The sequence below is a fragment of the Apteryx rowi genome, unplaced genomic scaffold, assembly GCF_003343035.1.
Source record: "Apteryx rowi isolate R43461 unplaced genomic scaffold, aptRow1 scaffold_11, whole genome shotgun sequence".
Classification (NCBI taxonomy): Eukaryota; Metazoa; Chordata; class Aves; order Apterygiformes; family Apterygidae; genus Apteryx; species Apteryx rowi.
Genome location: NW_020447308.1, coordinates 5,773,165 through 5,782,213, shown reverse-complemented (window position 1 = coordinate 5,782,213; position 9,049 = coordinate 5,773,165). Strand labels below are relative to the sequence as shown.

The 9,049-nt window shown below is 42.5% G+C and overlaps 1 protein-coding gene across 1 annotated transcript; it reads left to right on the top strand.

The window, feature by feature from the left end:
- The first annotated feature begins 543 nt into the window (after window positions 1-543).
- On the top strand, window positions 544-6,137 carry PARP16 (poly(ADP-ribose) polymerase family member 16). The gene is made up of 5 exons (XM_026074855.1): window positions 544-688; window positions 1,665-1,871; window positions 2,648-2,819; window positions 3,560-3,701; window positions 4,384-6,137. Exons 1-5 carry the CDS (start codon window positions 662-664, stop codon window positions 4,526-4,528), a joined length of 693 nt encoding a protein of 230 aa, XP_025930640.1. The 5' UTR covers window positions 544-661; the 3' UTR covers window positions 4,529-6,137.
- Window positions 6,138-9,049: the final 2,912 nt, after the last annotated feature.

Sequence of the window (9,049 nt, the reverse complement as noted above, 5' to 3'; positions counted from 1 at the left end):
AGGCCAGGTGAGGTTGCCTCTCCGCGGTGGGGGTCAGCGAAGCGCCACGGCTGCAAGTCAGACGCAGTAAATTGCTTATCCATTTAAGGAATCTAGGTTTTGAAGTAAATTGGGGATTCTGGCTAATGAACTCATACCTGGAAACGTCCAAATCCGGTACTGAAGTGGGAAGAGGTGCAAGAGGGCGCTTCCTGCCCTGCGCGTAATTAAAAGTAACTAAAGGGTCTGCATTTTAGATGGCCTGAATGCCTCGTTTGTCCCACTTCAGATGCTGCGTGGCTTTTTTTCCTCCAGGAGCTTGTCTGATCATTCCTATGCGTACCTTACAGATACTCGTGATAAATATAAATATTTTATAACTTCTCTGGCATTTGTTTTGAGAACACGTGACAAACTTTCCCACAAAGTCAATGCAAACATTTATATCTCCGAACAAAAACTGTTTTCAGTTTACAAGSTCTTAGGGTGAAATATTGTTTTACTTTCACTAGAGGTCTCTGTTTAATCATAATGAAAAGAAGGAAATTGTACTAAACGTCTTTTTTGTTAGCTTGCAGATACAAATGCTTTACCAAGCCTGAAAGAACTTCTAGAATCTTTTCCAAACACAGAGAAAAGGACCTGGGATTTGTTTAGTTGGATTTTATCATCTAAGATCTTGATGATACAAAGTACTAAGAAGCAGGAGGTAAGTTTTCAATTCTGAAAGTCTTGATTAGAAGTTGCCTTTTAAGGCAAACTTGCATTTCAGAGAATGCCAGAAGTTAGTTGGTTATTCTAAGAGTTTGAAGTTCAATGTGAATGAATGTTTTTTCTGTGTACAGAGAATTCTTTATATATAGTTTTTTATATTTTTATATAGTTTTTTTAGTTTTTTATTTTTTTTTATAGTTTTTCAGAAAGCTGGTTAGAAGAAATAGTTCTCATTGTCAGTAGCTGGTGATTGGCAATAACTGTAATTGGTTACTCATTAACATGGCACATACACACTAGTACTAAACCAAGGAGTCCAACTTCAGGTATCACGGAGCTAGGTCCTGCTTCTTACTCAGACAAAATTGTACTTAAGCTGCCAGCCTGCTACTTGGGAGATCAATGTTCATTTCTCTGCTTTTTACAGCCTTCCTGTGTGACTTTGAACAAGTTTGTTTTAATTTGTTATACATTTGATAACAAATGCATACTGCCCCACAAAAATGGAGAGAGCAGGTTGTGAGCCACTGATGTGCTTCTGTAAAAGGGACCAAAATAGTTGCGGAGATAAGTAGCAAGATGAAAATACCTTCTAGTTTCACATTTTTTCCTCTTCCAAGATCAGCTGATGATGTATCATCTTAGTAGTCAAACTGGCACGCTAAGATTGTGATACCCTCCTTACATCACCAGTTAATTTCTAGTCACGCTCTAACCTTTTTTTTCTTGGGAGAGAAATCATGATTCAGCTTTGATAGAGAAGCAATTTGCTAAAATAGAGGATGGTAAGAAACTGTCAGAATTCTCACAGTACACTTATTCCTTCTGAACTGTGGGAATGTTGAATTGTAATGCAGAGGGAATTAACAAAATATGTAAAACGATTTGGAAGACTAAGGGACAGTAAGGAGAATTTCCAGCGAGTAATCTAACTCCCTAAACCAACACGAGTGTTCTTTCCTGCCTGTAAGTATGAGAAGATCCAAGAACTCACTGGGATGTCTGGTGCTGCTGTTCCTGCTCCGGACTTCCTGTTTGAGATAATGTATTGCGAGCAAATGAATACCAAGTTTGCCGAGACCAGGGGAGAACGGGACCTCATCTACGCGTTCCACGGGAGCCGCCTCGAGAACTTCCATTCCATTCTGCACAACGGCCTGCAGTGCCATTTGAACAAGGTGAGGCTTTTGCTCTTTCTTGTTGCTCACTTGAAGCCAGTGACACTTTTCAAAAACAGGCACAAATTCATTCAGGAATAGGAAATTTGCTGATGATCTTATACTGCTGTTTTCACCTCAGTGTAGACCTTTGTGTGTGTGGTTGTGCTGGATTTTCTAATGTAGGCTGAGGTAAAAACTAGAAGTGGCATGAACCACTGCCCTATTCTCCAGTGTGACTAGTTATGGCTATCCTTTACTTCTTTGTAATGGGTTTACTGGGTTAACGATTTTAGCTAGTGTGGCAAAACTTCTGATTCAAAGTTATTAAAGCAATTATATTTGAAAGGTATTCGCCCTTAAAGCGCTCTTCCCTCTTTTCTTGTAAGGCAGGGTTCTAAATGGGAGTAAAGCCTTGTCTGTATGTAGAAGTTCGACTCTTTGAACAATGGCAAGCTTAATAAATCAGTGAAGGGCCCCAACAATTTTTCAGTCGTGTTGATATAAAACACTTACACTGGCAAACTTATTCCAAATATGGGAAAGAATGAGTCCATCCATGCCAAAGGCCATGCCAAACAGGCGTTAATTTGAGGGATGGGAGAAGGCAGCCGCCTCACCCCAAAGAGGTGGTCTCAGGACAAAAGCAGTGGGCGCACCCAGCCCAACAAGGGTAAGAAAAGCCTTTCTTGGTTTACTTTCAGAAACAGAACAGCCAGTCTGAAAATAAAGAACACTTGTATGCTGCTTATAGGGTGCACTGCAGACTTTTAGGATATATTTCTGCTCTATTTCAGACATCCCTGTTCGGTGAAGGTACCTATCTTACCAGTGATCTGAGCCTGGCTCTCCTCTACAGCCCTCATGGGCTTGGGTGGCAGCGGAGTGTTTTGGGCTCTATCCTTAGCTGCGTAGCTGTTTGTGAGATCATTGACCACCCAGATGTAAAGTGTCAGGTGAAGAAGAAAGGTGAGCCTATTGCAATAATAATAATCACTACATACGGTTCATCTTTTGTTAGTACGTCTCATATTTCAGCCTTGTGCATATATGCTCTCATACAAACTGTGCAGCATATGGAGTGTATACCCTTCAGCAGGAACTGGCTGGGGGCACCTTTTCTGGTTGACCCTTCACAAATGTACAACAGCCTTCTTGACTGTGAAGCTTTTCTTAAGACAGTCAATTTAAAGGTTGGAAATTATTTTGGTTACTTCATTTGTTTTTACTAGTTTCAATAGCGTGATAAAGCATGTTCCATAATGCCTGGTCATGTCATTTGTGATTGAAAGACAGAAGACTCAAACGCATAAAAATGAATTTTGTGAGATAGGAAACCTCCGCTCTGATTGTCCGTCTGCTTTGACTGCTTCCTGCTTGGAATGCTCAATCCTTCAGTGTTGTTTCTCTTTCCCTGTTAATGCTAGCAGCTGTTCAAGCACTCCGTGAGATCCGTCTCCTTTTTACCCTGGCCCAAAGCAAAATACCATCCATACCAAGGATAACTAGGAGTGGTATAGCCTTAAATAAACTTTTCAGTCTATTCTTGGATGCTAAGGGAGTCTGGGAAGTGCCAAGACTAGATCTTTGGTTATCTCATTCCCACTGTTGTGGGTGAGTGGGTTTCTTTGTTTTGTTTTATACACTCAAAGTTGGGTGTCTCTTTTTGCTTTTCTGTTCCCCAAAAGACCTCTTCTCTTCCCATGCAGATTCAGAAGAAATAGACAGGAAAAGAGCAAGAGTGAAAAACAGCGAAGGGGGTGATGTACCACAGAAGTACTTCGTTGTCACAAACAATCAGCTTTTACGAGTTAAATACTTACTAGTATATTCACAGAAACAGCATAGGAGGTAAGATTTCAGCTGTCTGGAGTGATGAGCATGCTCTAACAGCCAGATAAACACATCTCATTTGTGCAAAACAGCAGACAACAAGCAAGACGATGACGCTTCACTGCCAGAATTTGGGTTTAGCCTATTTCCTGTGGAAATAAGGCTTACACGATCATGCTGCCTCTATAGCCATCTCTGCAGTTATCCTTCCCCTTCATGGTAATTTAACACTCAGTTTCAGCTAAATTGGGTTTTTCACCAAATCTGTAAGAACCTAGAAAGAATCTCTGAGACCTGTAATAGTCTGTCTGTGGCAGGAAACAAGGGAGAAGCCCAAATGAGTGTCCCTCATAAGGGCAGTTTTAACTCTGCCCTTACTTGTCCTGAGGAGGCAGCATTCACCCAGCTAATCAGCCTGTGGGTACAGGCCAGCCAGTTACAGCCCCGGCACAGCTCCGAACCAGTCACGGAAAAAGGTGTGAATATGGGGAGAAAGGACTGGAGTGGGACATGATGACTTGGGGTTCACAAGATACTAGTTATAGGGAAAAGAGGTATTGTTCATTGCACTGCTCACGGAGCAACTTTCTGTTTTTATTGCATTAGTGTACTCAGTCATTTAAAATAACAAAACCTACGATGATCACTTTGTCAAGGTATTTGTACATCTCACAGAATTCCTGCACTTCTCCCTTTTCAGGCCCTGTAGTCAATCTTCCTGGTTTTCCACCCACCGTTTTGCTGTAATGATGATGCTGTACCTACTGCTGCTAATGGTGATAGGGGCCAGCAATTCACCAACCTTCCTCTACTACTGGCACAGAATGTTTGACTCGGAAGGATGAATTGCCTGGGATGATGAACTGTTATTTTCACCACGTGCCTTAATAATAGCAAATCCACTATGTACTGCATCTGTTTAAGAGCTCTGGAAATGAAGGTGCCTGGAGCTTTCCAGTTCTGCCTCCGCTAAATTATCTTCATGGCATCTTTCCATTTATTCTTATTTCTGTGTTCCCATGATTTATGAGGATGCCCAGTACAGCTGAAAAGGGTCGTGATGGTGCAGTCTAGCGTGAACAAATTGTTAAGAGTCCATGAAAAAAAAGTTATTTAAAATTAATGAAAACTTAGTGTGACTATTTTCTGTCAAACTGAGGTAGTAATATTTGCATGTAGTTGGAAAGGAAGATTATTCTGTATGTCAGAGAAGGTTACCTGTAGCAGGTTTTACCAGTTTATTTTTAGAAACTGTATTTAGTGATGTTTCTCATGTAGTGATGCAGACGGTCACTTTTAAGACTAACTTTGTTTTTGGCCAGGAATTTTTATATTTGAGCATAAAGAGAAAACAGCATGAAATAGCAACCAAAATGGGAGAAATTAAATGTTTTTTAGTAAAGGTTTTTTTGGTTTTGTTTTGTTTACATAAAATCCACACAGTTTGTGCTCAGTCATGACTTGCCTTGTTCTTAGCGTATAGATCAGGCTGAAATATCAGCTCAGCATCAATACTAAATAAGGGTTTTCCTGGTAAACTGCCTTCCACTCGTATCTTCTGTGCCAACAAGGGGGAGGGTGAAGGTTTCCACTTACCCTGACACCTGGCAGGCTTTTTAGGGTTGGCACTGCTTGGTTTTTGGGATCTACCTTCAACATTTGTACCCATATTGAATCGTTTTCTGCCTCTCTTTACAAACAGATAGGCTAACTAGCAGTAACATACCAACTATTTCCTGAAACAGTTTTCTAAGAAATGGAATAAAACGGCAGCAGAGCTGGCAGGGGTGTATTTTGTATCTGTGAACATTCTTAGTATAATTAGCTTTGCGCAGACTTCGCCTAGGTCTCCACATGACAGCTTGTGCACAATACTACGTTTGTAAGATAGATTGTCCACGTTAAGTTTTCAGAACGAGGTTGAGTTTTTTCATGGTCAGAATTACAGCAGTTACACTCTTTGCAATGTGCTTTGGCTTAATGCTGGTGTGTAAAACCTCAGTACATCTCAGAATCATCTTTTCTAATCTTGAAGTAGGGAATTCTGACTGTGTTTCGGGGGGTTGTTTGAAAATAAGCGAGTAGGGCATGCATGAGTTCATTGTAGAACATAAAGAAGGAAACATCCTCCCCCTTCTGTCCAAGTCTCTTGTATTTGCTGTTGTTACAAAACAGCATTCAACTAACTGAAACTGAAAAAGGAACAAAGAAATATCCTCTGATTAGTGCCCTTGGGCATGGGACAAATGTGATGAACGGCCCAGAGATTCTAGGTGCAGAAAAGCTAGATATCTGTCACTGTTCAAGCTTGCACTCTGGCTTTTAGTTGTGGACTTGATAAATGCAGCTTTTCATTGGACAGTGAACCCTAAAAAAATTAAATAAATCTCATCACATACTCCCAGGAGATGAGTATATGATTACAACCTTACTCATTAAATATTTCAAAGAAAATCTTGTCTTTCTCTGATGTTGTTCTGTTACCTAATTGCCAGAAATAATGACCTGGTAATCAGGTTTTCTAACTCAAGTCTAAGAATTGGTCCATTTACAGCAACCCCTCTTGTTGGTGGATGCAGCTAGAAGCATTTATTCCAGTTAATTTTGCTGCCAGAACAAATTTATTTATTCACCATACAGCTTGCAAAACAAGAACATTATAATCCAATTCCCCATTGCCTTTTACAGTCCATTAATAATGCTCACTGTTACAGCACATTGCATTTCCTGAGCCCAAGAAATGTGCGCACTAATTATAGCATTGATTTGAAATTAAAATATACATAAATATCACATGACAGATTTAACTACTTTATGGTAGTTAACTCCTTGATATTCCCGTGCAGAGACTTGGGAGTTTGAAGCCTACATGGAGTTCCTGAAAGTATTTGCCCATTTCTGGTCCTCCTCAGTGCTCATTACTGGTGTGCCACACGTGTACATGCCAGTTTAGGATGGCTAATGTGCCAGACAGAAAACCTAGAAGCATTTAATCCCATCTAAAGGGGACGGTGTTGTTAAAAGGCTCAGTGTGTGTCTGCAAATGAAGCATCTTTTGGAACAGATGGGATACTTGGAGCCCTTTGGAAAAGGAGGAGGTTAGGCAGCAATTGTTCGATGGGCGGTTGTTTCACTGCAAGGAAAGGCACAAACCTGGGAGTCAGCAGGACAGACAAAAGGAACAGATGGGCAGAAGGGYAGCAGGTTTTTGAGGCCCTGTTACTAGGGTTTCTTTGCATGGGAAAGTTCCTGTAGAATAAGCAAAGGAATTAATGCATGGTGGCCATTCAGCGCTAAATCCTGCCATCTGTGTGGGGTTTTATTTGGCTTTAAACTTTTTAGTTTAACTCAGAAAGTGTGGAATAACAACATCTATGCAGGGAGCTAATCCCAAACRGATCTGCATTAGTTGCTGTAGGCTATTTCCTCAGAGAGAAGTATTCTGGGGGTATTCAAGGCAGGAATTGTGTAGTCCAGCACTGCAGCTAGACCATGAGATACCAAAGGAAGAGCCAGTGGAAAAAGCCACTGTCAGGTTTTGACTAGACCCACAAGAAAGAGGTGTTTGCAGGTGGGCACCCAGGGTCTGATGTCCTGACGTACATGTCTCAGGAACCCCTTGGAGGGCTCTTAGTCCTGTCCCTCCTGCTCCTAGCATTGCAGTGAAGCTGGGCACAAGCTCCTCAGTGCTTTAGCTCCACATCTGTGGAGCAGGGGTGACACTGTCCTCCAAGATAATGGGAAAATAAATGCATTTAAGGTGCTCAGATTCTACCATAATGGACCAGCAAAATTCTTAATATACTAATATTGTGCTTGTTTTCAGTGCTCCCTGGTGATTTCAGCATGTTTCCCAGTGTGGCRAGAGGCAGTCAGCTGAATGGATTTGAGTGTTGTGCTGAGTAACGAACAATGTTACGAGTTAACCTAAAGTTCATATTAGCCTCTTAAGGCACTTGCGTGGCTCTTTGAGCATGTGCAGTGCTATAAAAATGCTAATGGGAAGTGAATCAGAGTTTAATCCTTTGTTCAGGAAGAGTGTGTCTGGAGCAGGCAGCCCAGGATTAGGTGGTCATGAAGCTCTAAAATACACAGCTACCTGTGCTTATTAATACATTCATCACATTACTGTGGTGGATATTAAGAATCTGGTATGAAATCAGACAAATCTGATCTTGCAACAAATGCATCAAGGGCAAGAAGAGCAGCTGGTGTTTCGTGGTGGGGGAATGGAAGCATTTTGGAGAAGTGGAAGATTTCTCCTATGATAAGGGGAAATAGATAATATATTAAGTGAAAAAGGTCTTAAAAGCCACCTGAGGTGGAGGGCAGGTGTTGGAGATCATGGTTTGAGGCAGTGTGGGGGAGGAGGGAACTGCTACAGATAAAGGAGAACCACCTCCTGGCTGAAGATGACCAAGGAACCAGGTTTCACATTCACAGTGCACAAATCTTTTGCTCTCTAAAGTATGAACTGGTTTAAGAAATGCAGAATCAGAAACGCAGGCACGGCTTCACGTCCAGAAAGGCAGATCCAGGCAGCACAACCTTAAAATTCAAGCTAGGCCTGGGCTTCGTTCCACCTCTAGCAGAAACACATTAGCTGAACTGCCCCGCGGTGACCCAGCAAACGGCTGCCCTGGCTCCTCCTGGGCAGCTCTCCCTGCTCCAGCTCTGCCTGCCCGCTTGGCGCTCTGCAGGCAGCGCACACTGCTTGGCAACATGCTTTTTTGGTGACATTTTCCTTCTATTATGAAAGCTGTCGCTTTGGGCACCTTGCCCACGTTCCAGGTTTCCTGAAATGTCAGCCTCGAGCACCACCAAAGGAGAGGAAGGTAACAGCAAGAGTGCCAATGGCCAGAGGATAAAACTCAAAATGCAGGAAGAGCCGAGGGGCAGCACGACCCAGGGCCTGGGATCCGGAGCGTGGCTCGGACAAGTTCCCCTCTCTCCAGGGCTTCAGGGTCAGCTCTTCCCTGGTCACAGACACACTCCTCAGTTCCCTACTTCATTTTATCCCACCTGAGTCACAAACTCTACAGTTTTCAGTGCACAACTTGTGCAAAACCCAACCCYTGGAGGCAGGAAAGCCCCAACCTTGGATGCTCTGGGAATAGCTGTTCCAGCCAGCACACCGTCTGTCCAAGCACCCTCCCACCCCTTTTTCTGCGAGGAAGGTGTCCTCTATAGCATCCTGAAGAATGCTTTTCCCACTGAGCTAGTTTGCCTAATGCAAAACCGGCTTCTGTCCTCTCAAGATACCTGTGGGTTGTAAAGGCTGCGAGTCCTTCCCACAAGGAAAAAAGTGTTTCTTACTCCATGGAGAAGACCTCAGAGCTCTCTTGCAGCTGTACAAGAAGGGACAA

Coding starts and splice junctions, on each gene's coding strand:
- PARP16 (XM_026074855.1), top strand. CDS start 662: ATGATACAAAGTACTAAGAAGCAGGAG. Junction 2,820..3,559: donor GTGTCAGGTGAAGAAGAAAG/GTGAGCCTATTG, acceptor CTTCCCATGCAG/ATTCAGAAGAAATAGACAGG. Junction 3,702..4,383: donor TCACAGAAACAGCATAGGAG/GTAAGATTTCAG, acceptor CTCCCTTTTCAG/GCCCTGTAGTCAATCTTCCT.